This window comes from Carettochelys insculpta, chromosome 2, assembly GCF_033958435.1.
Source record: "Carettochelys insculpta isolate YL-2023 chromosome 2, ASM3395843v1, whole genome shotgun sequence".
Taxonomy (NCBI): domain Eukaryota; kingdom Metazoa; phylum Chordata; order Testudines; family Carettochelyidae; genus Carettochelys; species Carettochelys insculpta.
In genome coordinates this window covers 188,233,459-188,258,644 of record NC_134138.1, presented here as the reverse complement: position 1 = coordinate 188,258,644, position 25,186 = coordinate 188,233,459, and the positions used below count along the sequence as shown (strand labels likewise).

At 40.3% G+C, this 25,186-nt stretch overlaps 1 protein-coding gene across 8 annotated transcripts in view; it reads left to right on the top strand.

Annotated features, from left to right (window-relative positions):
- The window catches only part of BBS9 (Bardet-Biedl syndrome 9), a 547,267-nt gene that overhangs the window by 303,498 nt on the left and 218,583 nt on the right, over window positions 1-25,186 (top strand). For 6 of the 8 annotated variants that reach the window (XM_074988121.1, XM_074988123.1, XM_074988119.1 and 3 more), the window contains one exon: window positions 1,634-1,856. The exons of the other annotated variants lie outside the window; for them this stretch is intronic. In XM_074988121.1, the coding sequence (XP_074844222.1) occupies window positions 1,634-1,856 (223 nt within the window). The remainder of the gene's footprint in view (window positions 1-1,633; window positions 1,857-25,186) is intronic. 8 annotated transcript variants of the gene reach the window in all.

Below are 25,186 nucleotides of genomic sequence, written 5' to 3'. Positions count from 1 at the left end.
TTTTGCGGGACAAACCCACTTCATCAGATCATAGCCATACCAGAAAAGACTTAATATTGAGTCTGCTCTGGTATGGCTATGATCTGAAGAAATGGGTCTATCTCATCAAAGCTCATCACCTAATAAATTATTTTGTTAGTCTTTAAAGTGCTACAGGACTGCTTTTTTATTTTGATAGTATACAGACTAGCACGGCTCTCTCTCTGTTACCAGTTTATTATATTTTTGGAAAGCCTTTTCCAGCTGAGAGAAATGTAATGACTGGGTCTAATATTAACATGTCTCCATTTCTGTTCAGCAAAGCACTTAAGCACATACTTAAGTATGCATTAACTCTAAAGCTCAAAATGTCTGAAGTTATATATGTGTAATATTCAAGTGTTTTGCTGAATCAAGGCCCCTAGCAACAGCACCTTCTGGTAAAAAAAATAAAATTAGATTTCTAAATTAGAAATTTTCGAATTGACTGTAATTGGGCATTAGGAGTTCATTGCTCAAGGGAAAGAGGGAACCACTAGGCTGTGGCATACCTGAGAACAGGAATGTCATTATATTTTTACTTACTGTTCTTGAAGTAATAACCCTTTTTTTATTGTATCCTTTGCTTTGTGTGGTGCATAAATACATGAGGCTTGAGGCTCAACCAAATGTCATCTAAACTGCTTTACAAATCTGGTCTTCAGTTTATTTCCAAAAATGAGATTTAGGCATTTTTGATAATTTTACCCTACTTTTTCCCTAGCTAATTTAGTGGGTGAAAGAAAGGGAACAGAGATATTTGCCCTACTTGTGCATGAAAATTACTTTAAAATGCCTGGCAGAGTGTATTGTATTATTCAGTTCAAATATAACAATTTGTATTCTTTGACCACAGAAGTTATTTGAAATTTAGAAAGTTAACTGCACTCAAAATTGTCTTACTCTGGAACATACACATCATTCATCAAATATATCCTTAAAATCTTTGGTGGTATATTGATGGGGGAATCCCATTACTGCATATGCTTTCAGTTCACAGTTTGCGCCACCCTCATTTATCTATCAGGATAAAACTTGCCATTCCCAGACTCATCAGAAACTTAATATTCATAGCATTCCTCTCCAGTGTGAATAAGAGAGATGCCAGATGACATTTGGTTGAGCCTCAAGTCTCATATATTTATACACCACACATAACGCAGTGCAACATCAGGCCAACTACCCCAGTTAATAATGATTGTGCTCAGAAGAAACAAGTGATGTGCCTTAATGCTTCCCAAGATTTTCCCAGGTTAACTTAGAAGTAAGGGAAAATGTGTGTAGACTCTCTGCTGGCTACTTTGATATATTGCCTAACCTTGAAGTTAACTTCCAAGTTAGTTCCTAGTGTAGATGCATCCTTTAAGATCCCATTTGATCTTGTTATTTGAAATAAATTTCATTTTTATCAATTATTAGTTATTTTTTATTTACATAAACTTTGAAAATTAAGTTTTCACGGTAGATCATTAAACAAACTCTTTTATGTATCAATACTGTCTAAAACTTGGGTTGAGTGTTTGTAATTTTGAGTCGTATATATTTGTCATTATGTTTAAAATTAGGAGGAAGATGTCACATTTCATTTTGTCTAGTTTCTTTTTTCTTTATCCAGGGTTGGGAAGAAAGCATGGATGCTGCCATCTCTCACTTGCTGAAAACATGTCTGTCCAAGAGTTCAAAAGAACAGGCCCTGACTATCACCAGTCAGTTGACTATACCGAAAGATACTAGCAGGCTGAAGAAACACATCACCTTGCTCTGTGATAGATTGGCCAAAGGAGGTCGCCTTTGTTTAAATACAGAGACAAATATTCAGCAAACTATGGTCATGCCAGGTAAAATATTACTATATGTTCTTTATTCAAAATGTGTGCATATATTCAAACTAAACAGAATGTACCTTTGGTTAAGTTTAGAGTTTACTTTATGCTGAAATGAGGGAGGCCAGCAGAAATGCCTTTCCTTTCCCTCTCAGAAATTCCAGGATAACCACTGAATAAATATTTCTCTGGAATTTTTATGCCATGTGTTTTTAGAACAATCTATTTTCTTTTTCTATAGTATTAATTATAATTTGATCTGTCATGACTTTCTTTTAACTAATGAAAAGTGGATTAAGTGAATAAAACTATTTTAAGCTAAATTTGGTCTATATTTAAGGAACACAGATAGACTAATACAACACATAATTTCCCCAAAATCACTTTCTGCTTTCTTAGAAGCTTATCACTAAATTCAATTGGCAGAGGAAAAAATTGTATAATATATTTGTGTATTTGATATAATTTATACACTGAAAAAACAGGTGATAAACCACACTTTCCCTCTAATATGGAAAATAATTATAATGATATTCAATTAATGATATATAAATATGAATCATATAATAAAATAAAGGGTGAATACTTTAAGTAAATACAATAACTCATTTTTTTGAAAGTGAGATGATTCTTCATTTAGGGAATTATCACAGAATGGCTGTCCATTTTAAAGAAATTGGGTCCAGCCTTATTTGTGATTCATCAGCTACCTCCCAGCTGAGAGTGATCAGGTGATTATCAAGGCCTGTAATGTGCTGCCATGCAGAAGAGCTAGAGGAAGGACGCTATCCCTTGTTAGTCGGAGGTATGCCAGAAAATAGAGTCTGGGTCTCTGCAGAAGACCATGGTGTGATAGAGATTGGCACCTGAAATATTCAGAAACTATTGTTATCAGCTTATAGAAGTTCTGTGTATCTGTAAGGAATAGGGGTTGTATCTTGTTTCCTGGGAAGTTAGATGGGGAACGAAAATCACTGGAGGGTGTAATTAATGCAGATGACTAGGCAGGTAACAAGTCTGAAGAAGTTTTACCCCCAAAGAAAAAACATATTCTGTTTTGATCTGGTTAAAGTGGCTTAGCAAAGAAAGAACTGAAAACTGTGCGAAGGGATCACCTTGAGAGTTGGGAGGGAGATTCCTCTCCCCTAATCCAATGACTGATATGAGGCTATGACCAAGAGGGACAGCCCCCATAAAAAGATCTGGACTACTACATGTTGAGCCTCCATAGTCTGGTATCAGAGGTGGCTGTGTTCGTCTGTATCTGCAAAAAACAGCAAGAACTCCTGTGGCACGTTTGGCTCCATGATAGGGTCTGGGCAGTGGGTGGCCATCCTGCGCCATGGCCACATGTTTCAAACAGCCCCCAAGTCGCTAGCTTGGGGTGGGGTTTCCACCTTGCCTCAGGTGGGCAAGAGGCAACAGTTCACAGCCCCCTGCCTTACTTCAGGCAGGTGCTGGGGGAAATCAGCTCATGCCTTTCTGAAATGAGCGCAGGCCCTAGCTCAGGGCGGGGCAGCACGTAACAGTCTCACAGCGGCCCAGGCCCGCCCTAGCTCAGGGCAGGGCAACAAACAAACACAACAGTTTTGGAGGGAGGACTGCCACCTGGCATGTAGGTGGCAGGGGGGACGTGGGCCCATTCACTCCACCACGTCCTGGTCCAGGGGCCCTGCTTGCAGCAGCATGGCCTGCTGCGTGGGTCAGTGGGGAATTTGCACTGCAACACGCTGAAACACGTGTTTAACGATCCTCTCTGTCCTCTGGGCCAGCTCCGTCCTCCCTCTCTGGGCATACCTGGGCATCCAGCGGAGCTTTTAAAGGTTCACGGGGTTCCCCAACTAGCAGGGGTGCTGGTGGTCCAATCCAGGCCTGCACGGCTTGCAAATCTCACTGCCTCAGCTTAATTTGGGGTGCAGGCTGGGGATGAGGTTGCAGCTGCACCTCAGGGTCAGGTGGATCCTCTGGTGCTTCCCAAGTTTCCAGGATCGGACAGGGTCTCAGGGGTCCAATCCAGCCTGCCTCTCTTGGCAGGTCCTGAGCTCCCTGAGCTGGGAGCACTGATCTGACCTCTTGGTCCTCTGGAGGCTGGGCCCTGAATGAGGCTTCAGGCTGTTGTTTTATAGTCCTGTTCCTGCCTCTTGACTTCCAGTCAGGTGCCTGGCGGGGCCAGGCTCAATCCAAAAAGGCTCCCGGAATGGGTCTTCCCCTTCCAGGTCAGTGGGTGGCCATCCCGCCCCACTACAGGCACCAATAAATGTTGGTGTATATAAGGTGCCACAGTACTTTTCCTTGTTTTTTCTCTAGTCCGTTACCTTCTCATCCATCTTTAATCTAATCCAGTATTATTTTAGTTAGCTGGACAATTACTTATCATGGGTGCAGTCAAGTTCCCCGTGGTCTCCTAAAGTTGTTTACAGCCACCAGTTGTGACTCCCAGTGTTCTGTCCTGTTATTTAGCTGTAATTTGCCCCCAAATGTCTTGTAAGTGACCAATAAGCAGTGAAAGTGTTGGTCATGTGCTAGACAATATTGACGTCCCGTGATCCAGCAAATTCTCATGTTCGGCACAGCCATGACCTGAGGCTGCTGTACCAGAGAGATTCAACTTGTACCAGGTTCTCCATGTGTAAGATGATAATGCCTGCTAAGGATGCAGTTAAGCTTATTTGTTACATTATAATTTGTTTTCACTGTAATGCTTTTGTTCTGAATAAGTAATACTTTATGCATACTGGTTGGTCACTTTTTAACTCTGTCATTTCCTTTGAGAGAACAGATTGGTAGATGCTGAACTAAAATCAGACATGCTGAGATTTTGACAGTGAATTGCAAAATAGCCTAAATCACCTGCTTTGGGGATAAGAACTGAGGTACTGAGAAAGTTCTTAGGGCTCTAGCCATCACCTAATTGGAATACCCTCAAGGAGAGGCTGTAGCTAGTTCAGAGTGTCAGTTACCTCAGGAATTGAAACGAGGATCAGGGAAAAGACCAGGTGCACATATGGAATTTATATTGTACCATTGTACTGTGTTGGGAGAATAAACTGTGCCTTGCAAGAAGGCTGTGATTAAACTTTTAGGCCTGCCATTAGTCATTCCTGGGTTAGGTAAGTAGGTCAACAGCCTTTTGGGAATGCAGGAAAGCTAACCCAAATTTACACTGTTTTAAAGGAGTTTTACCTTCTTTGGGCAAGTAGTAGATGAAATTCAGGGTTTTGCAGGGTAGTTTCCATCAGAATAAGAAATTGGTGACAAGGGGTTTAGGGTATTTCCTTAGTGTCATATGTATTCTGTGTGTGAATATGTCTGTCTCCCCTTTTTCCCTGTACTGTGACAGGAACAAAACTGTATCTAGGCAACTCTTGTTTGTGGAAGTCTTTGTGATAGGATCTTTGCCCTGTAACAAGAAGCACTTTTCTGCCTCCCTCTTTCTCCAGAGATCCAAACAGACTCACAGAAAGACCAGACTCTGCTGGCAGCTCTCAAATGCGGTATTTTTCCAGGCCCTCCACTGAAAATGTTAAAAGAGCTATTCGTTCCACTCAAGGGCTGTAGGATCTTGTGAGGTGAATCCAGCTATCAAGCCCCTTCTTTAGTCTGCATCACTTTTATATAGTACAAACTACTTTGATTGAACATTTAGCACACCTATTATCTTCCATAGCATCAGTGATCTCTCGGCTTCTGAGACCCACCCAAACCCCTCCAGCACTGAGCTTTTAACACCTATTTCATAACTAGTATCATTGAGACAGTATTTTCTCAGGCTATGTCTACACTACAGAGTTATTTCAAAGCAACAGCTGTTATTTTGAAATAACTTTGCTAGCACCTACACTACGCATGCACTATTTCAAAATAAATTCAAAATAGTGGGTGCATATTTCAAAATCGGTAACCCTCATTGCAGAAGGAATAATGCCTTTTTAGAAATAGATATTACGAAGTAGGTTCTATTAAGACAAGGAATAGCACTATTTCAAAATAAGCCATAATGGCTCCCAGTGGCACTATTTTGAAATAGTGCTGTGTGTCCAGAAATGCTACTTCATAATAGCGGGGTGCTATTTCAAAATGCTTTTTGGCTACGTCTACACATGCTCCACCCTGTTGGAAGGGGCATCTAAATAAAGGGGGTCGAAAATGCTAAAGAGGTACTGATATGAATATTCAGCACCTCATTTGCGTAACGGCAGCCACCCAGAGAATTGAAAATGCTGCTTTCAGTTGTAAACTAGCTGTGTAGATGGGCTTCCTTCAGAAGGAAACCCCGATTTCAAAAGCACCCTTCTTCCCAATTTTTTTGGGAAGAAGGGTGCTTTTGAAATCAGGGTTTCCTTCTGAAGGAAGCCCATCTACACAGCTAGTTTACAACTGAAAGCAGTACTTCTGACTCTCTGGGTGGCTGCTATAATTCAAATGAGGCACTGAATATTCATATCAGTGGTTCATTAGCATTTTCAACCCTCTTCATGTATATGCCCCTTCCAAAAGGGAGGGGCATGTGTAAACGTAACTTAAATATGTAGCTGTGTTATTTCAAAATAAGATGTTTCAAAATATTTTATTTTGAAATACCTCTGTAGTATAGCTGTAGCCTCAGAGTCCATACTCCCTCATGGTGTTTTGGAGTACAGATTGAACTTCTCTTGTCCAGGTTTCTCAGGACCTGACTGGTGCAAAATGAGAAAATGTGCCAGACCACAGGAGAGCAATAGTGTCTAGCAGCATTACCAACACTTCCATTGCTTACTGGGCTCTTAGAAGACATTTAAGAGTAAATTTCAGCTAAATAACAGCACAGAACATGGAGAGCCAGGACTGGTGGCTGTAAACAAATTTTATGGGACCATGGGAAATTTGATCGCACCCATGATAAGTGGTTGTCCAGCTAACTAAAATCATACCAGACCATGGATGTTGAGAGAGTGCTGGCTTAGAGGGGTTCAACCTGTACTGAAGTAGTGCTGGAGGTGCTTCTACGTGAATTTCCTTTTGACTTTAGAGAGACCCATGAGGCTGTGTCTTCCATCTTTGACTTTTGGTCCATATGTTATTGGAATATTAGTAACAGAATGAATGAAAATTAGGTGTTATTAGTGCTGCAGCTCTTGCTGAGTAAGTTTTAATGTGACCCTTGATAGTCACACCTGTCTGAGCAACGATGAAAAGTTAAAGACTGCTCTGTTGATGTAAGTGCAGGAAAATCTTAATTTAGACACAAGATCAGTTAACTTCATTTTTCTGAATTCAGATTAATCAGAAACTCAAAGCATTAGGCTAATTTTAATAATTTAATTTAACGCTTGATACCTGATCGGAATAAAATAATTTTGGCAGAATGCTAGTAGAAGACAATTTTCTGGGTAAGGTGGAACTTGGAGATTTACATATGGAACCTTCTAATTCTAAGCATCCAATCTACCCCTAGAAACTAGAAACTTCTCGTCTAGGACATGATCTACAGCCCATGGAAGATGAGGAGTTTTCACACTGAAGCGGATTTTTAATGGACATAATTTAAGAGTTTTGTCATGTTGTTGCATAAAGCCCACTCACTTACTTGCAGCAAGGTATAGGATTGTATTGTGGCCTGTCAGTGTTAGATAGGGTCATGCATTGGGTGTTATGGATGCGAGGACATTGTATTTAAACCTGGGCCCTCAGGTTGGTGGAGGAAAAATGTTGTGGAGGGAAATTTAGTATGCTTATAGTTGGAACAAAATTTAACAATCATGTAATTGTTAAGATGCATGCTGGTCAGCTTGAATACTTTGTTGGCATGTTGTCTTCATTTTTTAGCTTGTAAATTTTTTCATACTAGCCACTGTGTTTCTCTTTTATCGAAAAATTTATAGCTCATTTTCGGCCCTATCATATTGTACAGTAATTGTTGAATAGTAACAGAGAGCTAGTTGTGCTAGTCTATATACTATCAAAACAAAAAAGCAGTTCAGTAGCACTTTAAAGACTAACAAAATAATTTATTAGGTGATCAGCTTTCGTGGGACAGATCTGATCTGAAGCAGTGAGTCTGTCCCACGAAAGCTCATCACCTAATAAATTATTTCGTTAGTCTTTAAAGTGCTACTGGGCTGCTTTTTTGTTTTAATGGTAATCATTGTGGATATCCTGTTTTTTTTTTTTTGTAGTATCTGGCATTCATTCAAAGCCATTCCATGCTAAGTGGAATGTCAAACATATATGTATACACTAAAGCTGTAGATGTAAATATAAATAGCTCTTATGGCATGGAAAATATCTTTGAAAGTGTGTGATCAAGTTTCACAACAGATCTTTGATTCTGGTTGAGAACTTTAATTGTTACTGCAACATGAATATCTTAATTATGGAAAGAATAAGTTTGGTGTGGTAAAAGGCTTAATCTGCATGAATATGACATGTCGTCATTGTTCATGAAGGATGCTGGGTTACTAATTCTAAACAAAATGTGCTATGAAAATATCATACAGTTATACATTCTGTACTGTACATGCTGTATATTTCAGAGAGTAGCTGTTTTACACTTGTTACAGGGAACTTATAATAAAGTATTGATACTGTTTCATATCAGTCTGCTTGAATTCATTAGTTATGATGAATTCACCTGTATAGAGGCGTTGGAAGAAAGTTATAAACTTATGTTATATAAAATAGTTTTTCTATACACAATGGCTGCATCTAGATTCAGTCCGGCTGCTGGCAGCAGGATGCAAATAAGGACTCACAAAATTGCAAACAAACGGTCATTTGCATATTTATATGATTCATTTGCATATTTGCATCAGGAAAAACAAGCAGTGTAGAGGTGGTTCTGCTGGCAGGGATAAGGGGCTGGCGACAGAGGAGGAGTTTGCCAGCAGAACCATGGCTACACTCCTTGTTTTCTTCCATGAAAATGCGAATGAGCTATGTGAACATGTAAGTGAGCAGCCATTTGCAATTTTGTGAGTCCTCATTTGCTTCATGCTGCCAGCAGCCAGACTGAATCTAGCCACAGCCAGTAATATTGCTTACTGTGCTTTAAAGTCTCTTTTCCTGGTTTGTATTATGCCTGGAAATGATAGGGAACCTAGAAAGTCCTTTTGATCTGACTTTTAAAAGTTTACCAGTATAGGACGGAATAATTGACTTTGGCTCAGGGTACTTTCTGGGAGTGGGGAAAGAGCTGAGCTAGAGGGTTGGAGAAGGGGTTCCACATTGGGGGTAAAATAGATATTTTTCCTTTGACATGCAGGTGTTTTTTTAATGTTTGTCACTGTTCGGAGATTTAGAATATTAGTATGCAGAGCACAGGTGAGAGAAGCAAAGGTACATAACGTGCAATTTATTTGGCTGATTCAACTCTCACACTCATTACACAGAACTTTGATTTTTTTCAAATAGTCTATATGTTTGAGAGACCGAAACACTTCTGTTAGGCACCTCAACATATGTGAAATAATGTATTTAAAACAAACAAACAAACCTCTATTCTTCAACCACATTACCATATAGTCCCTTAAATAAGTCTTATTGTAATAAATACATAAGTAAATTTTTGAAACAGACTACCTTGAGGAGTTCAATTAATGGAGCTATGAAGTCAGAACAGTTAATAAAATAAAAAGAATGAAGTTGAAGGAAAATGGTTTGAGAGACATAATATGTCAGGCACTTAGGGCAGAAAGTGCTCAGAAGCTATTCTCCAGTGTGATCATGGAGAGCTGCACACCACATCATCTTGCACTTTGTTGGCTTTGGCAAATCCTAAACAGCTGGGCTAGGGAGAAGCTGAGGGGCTTGGGGAACAGTGCCAATCCTTAGCATGGGTCAGGGCCAAAGAAGTTCTGTTGAAAGGTGATGTAGGCCACCCAAGTGGTTATTCACTAAGTTTAGTGGGTGGGAGAATGTATAGTATAAATCCAGGTTACTTACAGTGAATAAATTTTGTAGCTTTTCAAGTTCCTTATAATACTAATATATTTGGCAGTGATAGTTTTTAAAGTTCTAAGCAGTGTCAGCTGTGCTGTCTTGAAGACTTTGTTCTGGTTGGAGCTGTATTTCCAGTTGCATGTTTCCCACCACTTTTGGTTGGCGACCCTGCCTTTGCAGTAGTTGTCACTGATGTGTAGAAATATCCAAAAATACATTTGTTTGAATTCAAGTTTTCCCCATTTTTAAAAAAAAAAAAAATCTTGAAATTTTTTCCTGTTAAAGGTGTGCGGATTTTTTTTTTTTTGGTCTAGGACCAGGTTGCTTACCTTCCCCTTCCCTTTATTAACTATTTTTCTCTTTTGTTTGTTTCTTTGTTTCCTTCAAATATCTTTCTCCATTTTGGTCTGATTAGGATGTCACTATGTGGTGTAGTAAGTTGCTTTTATTGTTAAATTTGACATGGATGTGGCACTTCAGATATTGTGTATTGAAACTGGAAGTCAACTAGTATGTATGTAAATTCATTAGAATTGCGTTGCGCCAGGTGCGAGGTTTACCTAGAGTATGTGGTCAACAAACTGTGAATTCTTCAAGACTTTCAAATTTAACTGTATGTGGTATAGATGTAATTTCACCTGTATGCATGTTTACACAGTTATATCATAAAATAGAACTTAATAATGGTTTTCTTTAATATTCTGTTTCATCATAGATGAATGGTTCTTCCATCTGTGTCTTTAGATGAAGGGAACAGACTCTGTATAACATATAACTAAGATCTTCTCAAGCCTTTCTTGTAATGTAGATGTGTTTTAACATATTTTGTCTCAGGGATCACCACCCTCTCCCATTCACAATTGCATAGACGTCCTGCTACCATTTATGGTTGTAGAACATCTCTGCAGGAACTCTGGTGGTTGTTTAACTGGCAAAAGTAGTACTAGAAGATTCTTTAATATTTTCATTTTATTTCATTGTTGCTCACCAATTAGAAATAAGGCAGGAAAGCCCTCCGCATGGGCCAGCCAACTCTCTGTGGACTACTAAGAAGTACTCCACAGGCCACGATTTGAGGACCTCTCTTTTATCTGAAGTGTTATTGCTGAATCAATGTGCATTTTTATATTTTGTCCTGAGTGTGTTCTGAAAAGCATCTAAAAGTGCTAATCTGTCTTAAAGCCATGCCTATGACCCAAACAGAGATTACATGTCTCCCAAGATACCTACTCCCTGGTAAGAAATTTAATTCCTCTTTAAAATCTCTTCCATATGTTTTCTGGGAAAAAATGAATTCCAAACATGTTTTACTTTTATAACTCAACCCCCTTTATGTCTTCAGTTTATCTTTTCTTTCTTTTTAAAGAATGCTTTAAAATTAAAACCTCTAGTAACTGGTTTATATTTGGAGACTGGGACCTGATGTATCAATTATTTTGTGGTTTGCTGTCAGCTGTGGGCATGTAGAAATAATTCTGCTTCTGCTGCGCCATATATATTCTAGCTGAGACCTGATTAGCTATTTTCTTCTAACAAAACTGTTTTTCATCTGCCCATCAGATTTCTCTTCTCAACTAAAATCAGTGCTACTGTGATGTTGATATGTACTCTTATCAGTCCATAGTTTTCAATCTGTTCATTCAATTTCCAAATTAAAAGCTTTTGGCCAATAGTATACTTTTATAAAGGGACAGACTGTCATTTCTTTGATTCATATGCCATTCCAAGCAAATGTAATTTTTACAGTGTTGGAATTTATATTAAAGGTTAATGTAATAAATATTTCAAAATCATGTCCACTTCATCTAGTTAAAGAAAAACAAGTTTTAAAATGTTCAGAAAACTATACTGAAATATAAATTATTAGACTTGCTACTAACACTGTATAATGCAAGGAGTTTGTATGTAAGGAGACTAAAATAAACATAATGAATGAAATCTTTGTACCTTGCAGCCAGTGGCAAAGCTAATGACTTCACTCTATCCCAGTTTTCATGAGTTATTTCTTAATGTTGTTTATCCATCTCTATCATGTTACTTAATAAAACAATTTTTGTAAAGGCTGCTAGGTGATTTAGACTCCTAAGTCAAATGTTCAAGGTACTTAGGAATTTAAGATTTGGTCTACACTATGAAGTTAGGTTAATGTAAGTTGACCTTTGTTGACCAATTTATGCATGTATCTGCACTGAGACTTATCTCCCACTGACCTAACCATTGGTTGTCACACAGTAAGACCACCTCACTGAACCATGTACAGCCTCGGTTAACCTACTATTTGTGGGTTACTTCTTACAGTGCAAGTGTAGACATTGTGTCACTTTTACTAGTCTAAAAACTCCTCCGGCAGCTGTTCTGCAATTCTCTGAAACAGACCACTCTGGTCGCAATTGTTAACTCTACAGCCCAGTGGTCACAGAGACTGAAAGCCACTCTCACTTGTCTGTTGTGTGTCACACAGGTTTCAGCACCATACAGGAGAGCAGAAATATCAGACTGATACACAAGAAGCTTGGTTTAAGTCTTGATGTTATGATCTTTAAAGACATACTTTCTCAAGCACCCGAAAATTTCACTGGTGCATTAAAGGGATTGTTGAATTTCCTTGTGAGTATAAGCTTTCTTCAACAGATAGACCGTCGTTAAATCAGTTATTGAATTCCAATGGGCAGATGACTGTTCTCTTTGTGTGCATTGTGAAATCTCCAAAAAAAGCCTGACTCTTTCTCTGAAGCCTACAACCAATGCAGCTTCACACTTAACACGGAGAAAACTAAAGTACTCCAGCAGCAGGCTCCCAGGCACCAGGCTCCTTCTCTCGTAATTCAGATCAATAAAGAAACCCTGGAGAATGTTGAGTGTTAAATCTGAAGTTGGCAAATAGTGTATTAACAACTCATTTACCAAGTATGATGACAGTGATCAGGGTCAATATCCTAAGAATATTAGAAGAACTTTTGTGCCATGTTTACTTTGCTAGTAATATAACATTTTACATTTATTTGGACATTGCTCAAGTGGCTCATGTACTTAAAGTATTACAATGGAAACTGTAACTCATGTTGTTTCCAGCATTGTTTAAATCATATAGCTTTGCCCAGAGAATCTTGAGATTTCCCATGAAATAGAGATTTAAGCATCAGTACATTGTAAAGTATCTAAACCTATTCTGTCTTTCACATTCAGTTAATACATAGTAGTAGTATTTCTGTGCTTTAAAAATAAACATCAGACAGCTAATTTTTGTTTTTGCATTTGCTGACAATATTGAATAGATTTTGATTTAGGTTGTATTATAGTGAAGAATTCTCATATTTTGTCTTTTGTTGGATTAAATGCTCAGAATCCACACACATCTAACGTATGATCTGAAATGTGTATGCTTGCATTTTATCTGTTACATATTTTTGTCACTCATTCACTTCTAAATGTATACATTTTGAGTCAGGATGGGAGTGCTTTGTACAGCTGTGAGAAAAAGTTGCACAGTACTTCTCTGAACTATGCTTGACTCTACTGAGGCTGTCAGCTTCTCTCGCTTCCAAAATCCTTTGGCATGCATGATCTTAAAACAACATTGGGACTACCTTCCAAATGATCCCAGTTTGTCTCACCTATAAGGACTAGCAGGTCTCTGGTGTTGAATTTGTTTTGGTGTTGAGCCTCTGCAAGGTGTGCCAAGAGCCAACCCTCTTGAAACATAGTGCAATCAAAAAGGATAGTTGCTGAAGGACTTAATTTACACCACAAAGCTAGAACACAGTAGAGGAAGCATGAAAATAATATGGATTATATAGAAAATATATTAATTTTCTAAAACATTTTGGTAATGCATTTAGAAAATGGAAAATGTAGTTAAAAAGACAGAGAGCACTGTTGTTTTTGAGAGCTGATCTCTTTTTATTTTTTTTTCATTGATGTCAGAGCATCTTAATCCTTTCTCTGAGAGATTCCAACAGGCAGATAACCCTCTTTTAGGTTCTCTTAACTAGTTTAATTTTATTTAGATTCCTTTATTTTGGGATTATCTTCTGGGTGTGGTATGCAAAGAAAATCATATCCCTAAGTGGAATAAATGTATTTTCATTTCATAAAAGTCACCCCTTTGTGACTTTAGTAGATCTAGACCTGCAGTTAATGAAGATGTGTCTTGTCAACTAACTTCAGTTTAAATATCTTGTATATAATATAACAGGTCGAGCTAACAAGTTTTGAGGAGTGAGTTAAGTAAACAAGTTTATTAGTGGGCAGGATTCTGTGGAATGAGTATCACCCAGGTAAAACTTGTAGTTTTGCACCCTTCTTTGAAGTTTGTGCCCTCAGTTGTGTCCCTCTTTCCCTAATAATGTTCTGCTTCTCTCAGTTCTCTAACTCTTCAGTCCCCCATTTTGTTTAGGCTACTGTGATAAGGTCATGCCCAGACAGGCATATTAAACCAGTAGCATGAGTAGATTTTAACTCTTACCCAGTCTGTACCAACTCTCCACCCCCTTTGTAATATTAAGAGAGATAGTCACAGCTGCCTGCCTCCTTCAAGAAATAATTATTATTTATTAATATATAGTTATTTACACTGGGTTTAAGGAGGATTTAAATGTTTACAAGTAATATGCACACAGCAAAGTTATTAAGCAAAATAATACAAAACTCACCAGCTAAGCCTAATACACTAACAAACTTGTTAAACGCAACGCTTTACTCTAACAATTGTTCTAGTAATCTTTTTCACATTCTGGAAAGCCTTCCAGCATGGGCCTTATCCTTCTCCCCATTCAGTTTTAGATGTTTCCCGCAGTCATCTTGGATGGTAAATGTAACCCACACACCTGCTGGGTGTGGTTCCCTGGCACATACAGTAACACTTAGACTGCTTACAGAGAGAGAGAAACTGAATGTCCTCTACAGCCTTAGCTGAAAGCCCATTGACTTTTAGCTCAAACTGTAGAGCCTCCTGCACTAAGCTCCAGAGGTCCTAAGTTTGAGTCCACCTGATGGTGGTTCCATAAGCAAGGGGATCCTGGAGTCTGGCAGCCATCCCTATTGCTTGTTTCCTGCCTCTTATATAGATTTTCCTCCCACCCCCCAATATGGGAGTCCTTTGTGGTCAGTTTGAACTTTTTATTTCTCATTTTCAATGGAAAAGTACAAAGGACCAAGATGAGTTCCAGCATCAGGTGACCTAAGCACATGTCCCTGTGGGGACTCTTGAGCCCCTCCTGCAGGCCTGTTCATAAGAAAAACAAACTTATTATCCTTAGCCATGAGCCATCAAATTCCTGAAATACCCTCAATGTCTAGATTAGTAAAACGGTTTTTTACTTTATATTCCTAACTTCAAATACAGGAATGATACACACATACAAACAGAATATGCATATTCAGCAGATTACAGCTTTTCAAATGATACCTCACATAAAATACTTTGCCTAAATCATTTTTATAAATCATAAAGCAGTTATGCATATTCATATGCATATTTCCATAAAGATTATAGATAGCTCCATGACACCCTGTTTATAAAAGAAACAAAATGTCTGGGATTACATAAGAGAAGGAGCACAATATATTGTAAAAAGTGGATCCCAGCTCTCTGGACTAGACAAGCTCTATATGGACTGACCATTGACCTCTTTGAATGACTGCACCTCTCCATTCCATTGGAGGTGTTATGTGTGTGTTCCAATGCACATTTGTCAGAGATTTTCCCTTAGCAGATCCTGCTGGGATAGCATGAGTGTCTGCTGCTGCCTTGCACAACACGTGCAGACCTAAAGGATCAAGCTGTTCCCTCCTGCTGTCTATGGTTTCCTTTCCTTGCTTCTGCAAGTCTCTAGCCAAGTATGTAAATAGTAACTATGCTGTAGTCCTGTGTAATCAGTGTGTTTTAGTAATTTAGTTAGTGTAGTAAAAAGAAACAATGATGGTGTTTGTATGGGTCTAACCCTGATACCAGAGATAAGTTGTGCTGTCCAGGTTTCAAGAATTGCCACTCTTGCGGTAAGACAGTGCCTGAAAGTGAGTCCATAATTTTATCATAGAGACATCAAAAGTCATGGAATACCCCAGGATCTCCAAGCCATTGCAGGAGGTGGAGCAGACTCCACAGATCTCAGCCACCACAGACAGCAGGACCCCTTGATGTTCCAGGCCACAGTGCCCCACCCCAGCTCCCAGTTTCTTTTGGTGAGAAGGGGACAGAGAGCGCTGAGCCCCCAGTGGTAGTATGGCCTGCTGGAGCTCTGAGTGCCCACCTGCCCAACCATTAAAGATGGCATGAGGCCCATGGATAAACTCCCCATTTTGTCATGGATATTTTTAGAAGTCATGGACAGGTCATTGGGATTTTTTTTTTTTTGTTTGTGATGCCTATTAAAAATATCCATGACAAAATCAGCCTTCCTGAAATATAGCCCTCTCCCAGCTACCCTAATTTCTTGGGGAAGCTCATGTGGGTCAAAAGTGTGCTATTCCTAAGACATACAAGACTGAAAGAAATTTCTTAAACCTCTTGGTGCTGCTTGCCTCTTGTCAACTAACTTTAGCTTAAATATGTCATATGCCACAGGTCTAGCTAACAAGTTTTGAGGAGCGAGTTAAGTAAACAAGTTTGCTAGTGGCCAGGATTCTGTGGAATGAGTATGACCCAGGTAAACTTGTAGTTTTGTACCCTTCTTTGTTGTTTGTGCCCTCAACGTCTCAGGATTGTTGCCTATCTCTATCACCTAAAGTAGTGGTGTTAGCGGCTTCACCTCTAAACTGGGCAGGTCCAGCTGCTTCAGCCATCTGGGTTCTGATGAAAACAGTTCCATGATTAGGTGCTGTCACAGAAGACTCCTCCGGAATGTTTCCAAGTGTGCAAGCTCCCATATGATAAAAAAACAGCATTCCAATCAAGAAGGGCAAATTGGTTTCCAGAACAGCTCTGCAGAGGTGGGTCTAGATGCAGTAGATTGTGCTGTTCTTGGCATGACCTCAGCCATCACGCTGAAGCACTCATCTTGCTTATGCTCTTCTGGGCTTCCTGAAGAAATGCAGCAGAGTCCAGGACCTCTCATTTGAAGGGCTATCCATCTTAGAAAAAACTGACAACATTCTTGTAGAACATCTAGAGCAACACTGAAATTTCTAGACATTTGTGGTAGATGGTGGATTGGGAATGGTGTTTTGTTTTCACCAGTCCCTGTGTTTTCGGGAATTTGCTCCTTGAACTCAGTACCTGTCAAGAAGGAAAGGTTTGAAAGAAGCCCAGCTGCCAGTTCACCAAGGCAGGCAGCACCCTTTAAGAGGTCATTTTGATGGATGGTTTGACAGCAGACTACTAGTTCTAACAGTGCTGTCTTTCTAATTTTTTTGCAAACTGCCTGGTTTACTTCTGTCATTCTTGGATCCACATCGTGGCAGATTCATGGGTTGTAAGCATGGTGAAAGTGGGAGATACACTCAAATTTATTTTTACTCCTTCCTTTTCCCCACCCCTCTTCTGGGACCTCTCACATAAGAAAATGTTACAAGAGCTTTGTATAACATTACTTCTCCTGGTAGAAGCTGTAGAAGAGGTTACTTCTTTATTTCCTGATCCTGAAAGAAAAAGGATCTCAAGTCTATTTTAGACCTAATCAGGTTAAACACGTTACTAAAAAATTTAAATTCTGGATGGTCACACTAGCTTCCTGTAACAAGGTGCAAGCAGGCGCCTTAAACTTCTGATACTTCTGTACCCACAAACCTGACAGAAACCTCTGCAATCACCAGTGCTCTTTATTGACAGCCTCAGTTCCCACCACCTTATGTTTACAGACAGCTTCAGACTTGTCACTCCAGGAAATGTTAGTTCCTGCACCTAATAAGGAAGCACAACCTTTGACTCATTGGCTCCTCCTTTTCCTCCTTCTCATTACTTCCTTCCTGCCAGCCTTCTGTACCCCCTGGCTAATGAGGTCAACAGATGCTCCGCATTTGTCATTTAAGTTTGGGATTACTCAGCCAGCTCCAATTAACCTTTTCTAAGTTATGATAGAGGTCTGGCTCAGGGCTTCCTAGCTGATATCCTGTCATGCTTCCATTATCCCTTTTCTGGAACCTAGCAATAGGTGTGCTGCTCTCCACTTAGCAGAAACTTACTTTTATGGGGCAGTTCATCAGAGCTACAGAAAATTTCTGAGATTTTTTTGACAGGTGAAAGCCTCAAACAAAGAATGCTGCCAGCTGTACACAGCCACCCTGTGTGCAGGAGATATGATTATGATGTTACAGGCTTGATTTGAGTCTGTTCTCTTCCACATGAAGCTTTGAAGGATATGTATCATCCCAATATTCTCCTGGTAAAAGGAAATAGAAGAGGGTGAAAGGGTAGCAAGATATAGCAGTTTGCAGCACCACAAAAAGCTTTTTATTATGTTATTAGGAAAACACTCCACTGCTCAGTTGATATTACAGCTAGCCATAGTTAGAAATTGAAGGAATATAAAGGTTAAAAAGGCTAAAGCAATAGCATTTTAAAAAATTAATAATTTAAAAAGGAAAAAGTCATGCATAATGAATAAAAGAAGAAATCCCACTTGAGATGTGGAATTCAATCATTTATTGTACTATATGAAATTTAGTTGACAGCACTGCAATTCCAACTCACCTCATCTAAATCCAGTTCAAGTCAATGTATCTGTGCCCAGGGGTGTGGGATCCTATTGCTCGAGTTTTGGTTGAAATAGATTAAATTTTAATAAATATGTCCAGCATAAATGGTCACAAATGTTCTCAGAGGGGTAGCTGTGTTAGCCTGTATCTTCGCAAAACAAAGCAAGCAGTCCTGTAGCATCTTAAAGACTAACAGTTTTATTTATTAGGTTATGAGCTTTCATGGGTCAGCCCCACTTCTTCCGGTGCAGGCTTTCAGTAAAAATAATTGTCAATGAAAGAATCTTCTCTAATAACCATATTTATCATTGTACTTAATTTTCTGTAATATTTTGTTTTCTTGGTAGACCAGGATCAGTTATGATGTAGTGGCCACAGCAGCAATCTAATTGCTGAAAATCACAGAAAAATCAACATGCTCATAAAGATTCTTTTTAAACTCTGACCCTCTGTTTTAGAATTATTGCTAGTAGTAACAAGAAATAGAAAACATGGACAGTTATTTCAGGGGTGGTAGACAGTGATGTGATCTTTATTTGTAAACTAAGACAAAATGGGATATTGATAATGATTTAATCATATTGCTGTTTAATCAGTTTGCATGTTGCTAACAAGGGTAGTAAACATGCTTGTTGTATTTAAAAATAACAACCTTTACTGTATCAGAGAGGTAGCCATGTTAGTCTGTGTCTTCAAGAATAACAAGAAGTCCTGTGGCACCTTATAAACTAACAGATATTTTGGAGCATAAGCTTTTGTGGGCAAAGACCCACTTCATCAGATGAACAGCTAACATAAGAATGGATCTAATTTGAGTAAAGTATTCACCTGTGAGCATAGCACCTCTTTGGTGATGCTGGAGTTCATTTTTTTTCTTGCTGCACTGTTAAGGTTACAGAGTTAAACACCTAGTCAAGGTAAACCCAGGTTAATAGGCTAGATCCTCATCTACTATATATTTTAGAGTGTATCTGTCTGTGCTGCATATGTTCAAAGACTCTTAAACATTAAATATTTAAACATTAAACATTGATATTTGGCCTGCTGCTTCCTTTTACCCTAACTTAAGCCCAGGTTGTGCCTGGAAAGTGGGAAATGTCTGAAATCCTAAGATTTCCTTGCACATGGAAAGAGAGGGGCACTGGCAGGAGGGATGACATGCTTCAGGCTCCCCTCTGGTGGCAGCAAGCGCAGGGAACAGTGATATTGCAGAGTGACAAGATTGGCTTCCCAAAGATTCACAGAAAGCACTAGGAACCCAGAAAGCTTTATCTCGTAAAGTGTAGCTGCTTTTGCTTTCTGGCCACCAACAAAAAAAATTGTAAAAAGCATTAGGAAGTATTTTTATATGTTATAACTCTACTAGGTAAATATATTTTCTTAATAATAAAAACAACATTCATGTTGGGGCTAGGAGTTAGCATGTGAAATCACAACCAAAAATTATTTTCAGAAATGCATAAATATGCTAGAGGAGACAAGAGGGGAGTCTCAAAATATCCTTGACTATAGTTTTCTTAGGGTCAGAGTCTCTCAGAGCTGCTAGTGCTATCTTTCTTGAGTGTATAAAAAGAAAGTAATGAACAAACTACCATAAATAAGTAATAATGGTTTTCCAACATATAAAAGCCATCATAATTATAGAAATAATGCACAAAGCCTTCCTTGCTTTTGGTCTTGCATTCGTTTTCTCTTTTCATTTACTCAGGGTTTTCTTTTCTTTTATTACATTACTATATCTTGATTCTTGTTGCTTCATCTTTTCATTATCTGTTGTCCGTTTTTCCTGTAACTCTAAATACTTCAGAAATCGTTCATTTTTATTAAGATTATTCCATTCATCTCTTTTCTTTAACTATGCCCTGTCTCCAGTTCATTATTTTCCTTCTCTCCCTTCTTCTACTATGTTCACTTTTCTTTTCAAACTCTCTGCTCTCTGTGCTCATTTACAGTACTCCTATAGTTCTTCTACTCACCAACAAATTCCCTCTTTTTGGCTTTCTTCTCCCGGTCCTAATCCTTTATTCATTTAATTGCTCATCCTAAAATTTGGTAGCAGGGCCGAGGAGCTCTTTATTCTACTTGGAATGGGTTTTGGGCAAGGTCAGGAAAGGCAAGTTAAGATGGATGAAGACCAGTGTTCCGTCTATTTTCCTGAGGCGTCTGCGGATAGGCACCATAAGTATAAACACCTACTGCTGGCTGTGGGTGCTCTCCTAATCAGCTGGGTGGCATTTGACTCTCTTCTGGGTGGCCGTCCAAATGCTCAGCTTACAGGAAACACTGAGAAGTCTACTCTTTTTTCCTATTTAATATTAAGGAGATGACCCGTGATTTACGTGTCATGTCTTGCCAGGATGTGGGGAGGTAAATGGAGGGTGTCTTGTCATCTTCCCATCTCTGTAAGGAAAGAAAAGGGTCATTGCTTTTAATTTGTTCCTATAGTGTATAGGAAGGAGGAAGGCAATGGTTTATTTCCTCTACCTAAAAAATGTGAGTATCTGTCAGATTCAGTTTCACTATGTTTTACACAGTATGGGTTGAATTCATAGCTTTCCTTATTCTTAAATAATAAAGCATATCCTAAAACCGTAAGAATGCACTGATGAGCTCTTTTCGCAGGTAACCCTACAGTTTGCTTCTGCAAGGGTTTGTCTACACTAGCTCACTACTTCAAAGGGAGCATGGCAAGTAGGGTGTTGGGAGTTTATTAAGGAAGTGCTGTGGTACATATGCAGCACTTCATTAAGCAAATTCCACCCCCCACCAGCAACTTCAAAGTGTTTAACTTGGAAGTGCTGGCTCGCATCTAGCTGTGGCTCACCCGCTGGTACTTTGAAGTGCCCAAGGTACTTTGAAGTCCCTTTACTCTCTAGTCTGGCAACATCTGTGGTCCTGCAGCCAGGACAGGGAGCCCTGGTGGCCTAAGGCATGGAGCCACCACCAACCCCAGGTGAGGAGCTGCCATTGGACCTAACCTGGGCAGGTAGACCCGCAGCCTGGGGATAGCGAGTTGCTGATGGCCCTGGGTGGGGAGCCCTGGGGCCCACAGCTGCTGGGGACAAGGAACTCTTCTGGCTGGAGCTGGACAGCCAGAGAGGCCACAAACTCTTGGCACACTCCCTCCTTCAGGAGGCTCAGGTGCCCAGGCTGCCACGCCAGGGAGGTCCAACCTGTACTTTATGTTTCTGTTACTAGCTGACCACAAAGTGGGGTGGTCGGAGTGAAAAAGGGTGAGGTGAAGGGCAAGGGTGAGAGGCTGAACAAACCTGAATCTCAGTTTCTGTTCAGGAAAAAAAGATTCAGTTTACCCTTCCTTGATTTGAACATTGCTGAAACATGCTTTAGTATTAAAAAAAAATAGATTAAATTGACATTATTAATTTCAAAATAATTTTTGTAGAGCTATAAAAACCTTCAACTAACTGATGAAAATCTCGGACTTGATGAGTTTCATGTGATTAACATGGAGGGATGCCCTTTTGCTGGCTGTTTGCAGTATATTATGATTTAAAATACCACAGTAGAGTGTATTGCCGGTAGTTCTTGGTGTTTTGATGAAAGGAGTACTTTATTAATTCTGACCTCAACTGAAGGCTGAATGTTGTTGCACTTGAAGAAAACTAGTTCACTGTAAATTAGAGTTATAATTGAAAGTGGTATAACTTCAAAGTTGGGCTGTGATTAGGGGGATGTTCCACTATATTAATTGAGTTTCCATTTTAATGACATACTGTCTTCCCTGTAACAATAAGCAGCTGTGCCATGCTATGCATTTCAAAGAACATTTACTCAGCCCTTAAATTTACCATTAAAGATCAAAGAGTGAATCTGATGTGTATGGAATGAAGAAGGATGCCTCAATTCAAATGGATAGTTGGGCTGAACTGTGCTAGTATAAATATGTGATAAATATGAACAATCATTTTAAACTTGTCTGGCTTACTAGATAGTGGATTGTTTATTAAGTTTTACTCCTGCACTGAGAGTACACTCATCCCTCGCTATACGAGTACAATTGGTTCCCAAATTTTTGCTCATAGGCGAAAACTCATAAAAGTGACACTAAATTTCCATTAAAATACATGTAAAAGTCTCCAGTTTGTTCCAAGGGCTTGTAACTTGACATAAACCAGTTGAGTTTAGGTACTTTTCTGATGTATTTGAATAGTTTGGCACCAGAAATAGGGTGTAGTGTATGTACGTTGAGCAGGGATTCCCAACCTATGGGTTGGGACCCAAACATGGGTCTCATTAGATTTATTAAAGGTGGGCAGTTCCGAGCTGCGTGTGGGTATTAAAGAAGCCAACTGCAGTTTCTTAACACTGCTGCCTCAGGCAGATATCTATCAATCGCGATAGCTGCTGCAGATGACAGCTATCTCTATCACTAGGGATAGCAACTGCCTTATGCCTAGGTGCTGAAACCTTAATACTTGAGTTAATTGCTGGGAGGAGGAGGGCTGGGGGAGCCACCCAGCCTAGCAGCCCTGCTGAGGAGGCTGTGGGAGGAGGAGGAGTGTCTAAAGCTGGGGTGGTTGAGGGATGCGGGGGAGGGTCTAAGACTGGGGGCAGTTTGGGGCTGCAGGGGGAGTGTGAAGCTGGGGGCAGTTTGGCGCTGTTGGGGGAGGTGTAAGCCTGGGGGCAGTTTGGGACCTTGGGGATGGGTTAAAACCTGGTCAAGGGTGAGGTGTGTGGGGCGGAAGGGGGTGGTGGGGATTAATACAGTAAATCCTGGAGTTACCCAGGGTCTGTTCCTGCAACTCCTGCATAACTCAAATTTTCCTGCAGGGAAGGGGAGCCAGAAACCACCAGGACTGGTCAGTTTCCAGACTCCCAGAGTGACAGGAGCTGGAAACCAGGTGCAGGTTGGTTCCAGTCTCCCCATAGCTTGTGGGGCTGGGAAACTGATCAACCTGTGGCTGGTCAGTTTCACATTCCCACCAGCTCAGGGGAGGGAACCAGGCTAAGAGACTTCTCCCTCTCTTCCCCCAGCCTAAGGGCTGTCAGACAGCTGCATGTCTGAGGGAAGGGAGGGAGAAGGCTCCAGCTGCAGGGCTGCGGGTCTCCCTGCCCCTGACCAGGGACCCTGCTCATATAAGTGGGGGAAGTTCACTCATATAGTGAATAAAGGTAGGTATATATGTTCCTCATTTTAGCAAGTACTCATAAGTAAAGTACTTGTTAAACGAGGGATGAGCGTACTGCCATTATGTCAAGATGCCTTAGAGGATGTGGACTGGAACCTCTTTTGTAGTCTTTACATACATTTAGAAATAAATTACAAGTCTAAACCAAAATTCCAGCATTTTAAGGTTTGAATTCTTGTTGCCTGGCCTATGTATGAGATTAGACTTGATGATCGTAGTTTATAAGTATCTACATAGGAACACAATGGCTACGTCTACACGTGCACGCTACATCGAAATAGCTTATTTCGATGAATAACGTCTACACGTCCTCCAGGGCTGGCAACGTCGACGTTCAACTTCGACGTTGGGCAGCACCACATCGAAATAGGCGCTGCGAGGGAACGTCTACACACCAAAGTAGCACACATCGAAATAAGGGTGCCAGGAACAGCTGCAGACAGGGTCAGAGGGCGGACTCAACAGCAAGCCGCTCCCTTAAAGGGCCCCTCCCAGACACAGTTGCACTAAACAACGCAAGATCCACAGAGCCGACAACTGGTTGCAGACCCTGTGCATGCAGCATGGATCCCCAGCTGCAGCAGCAGCAGCCAGAAGCCCTGGGCTAAGGGCTGCTGCACACAGTGACCATAGAGCCCCGCAGGGGCTGGAGAGAGAGCGTCTCTCAACCCCTCAGCTGATGGCCGCCATGGCGGACCCCACTATTTCGATGTTGCGGGACGCGGATCGTCTACACGTGCCCTACTTTGACGTTCAACTTAGAAGTAGGGCGCTATTCCCATCCCTTCATGGGGTTAGCGACTTCGATGTCTCGCCGCCTAACGTCGATTTCAACTTCGAAATAGCGCCCAACACGTGTAGCTGTGACGGGCGCTATTTCGATGTTGGCGCCGCTACTTCGAAGTAGCGTGCACGTGTAGACACGGCCAATATTTCATAATAAGGAGTTCTTCAAGTGGTTGTTCATGTTCATTCCATGTTAGGTGTTTGTGCTTGCCCTACGCACTGGTGCTGGAACATTTTCCCTTAGCAGTATCTATAGGGGAATGGCTCTGGTGTCCCCTGGAGTGGCACCAGTATTGTGTGGTGTAAGTGATGCCATTGGCTTCCCCCGCTCTCAGTTCCCTCATAGCACCAGTGACAGTGAATGGAATGTTCTCATGCTTCAGCAATTTTCCTTCCCCAGAGATGTTCACTGTGAACTTTCTGTTGTAAATATTTGGTTTCTTATGGTAGTGTTCCTTTAGTTAGTGTCCACCTCAGGATGTGTCATGCCCTGATCCCTGGGGTTTAAGAACTATCACAACTATAAAAATCCTCTTGCAGTTAGTAATCCTTTTGCCAGTTTATGCTGCATATGGGATTCTTGTATCAACGACAGGTGTCTTATCTGTAAACATTTTAAAATGTGCATGAAGAAAGAGCAGGATGTTCAGCTAAAGGCTTTCCTTATGGCATTGACATTGCCACTAGAATGGAGCAGCTGAGATCAGGCCCTGCATACAGTACTGTGACCTTGAAAAACTCAGCAGGTAGCATGATCATAACAGCAAAAATTCGCCTCCCTGGCATTGCCAAGCAAGGAGAAGAAAACCAGGAGAGGTCAGTCTCCTGCTTGCAAGAGCAAGGAGAGGGCAGGAGGTG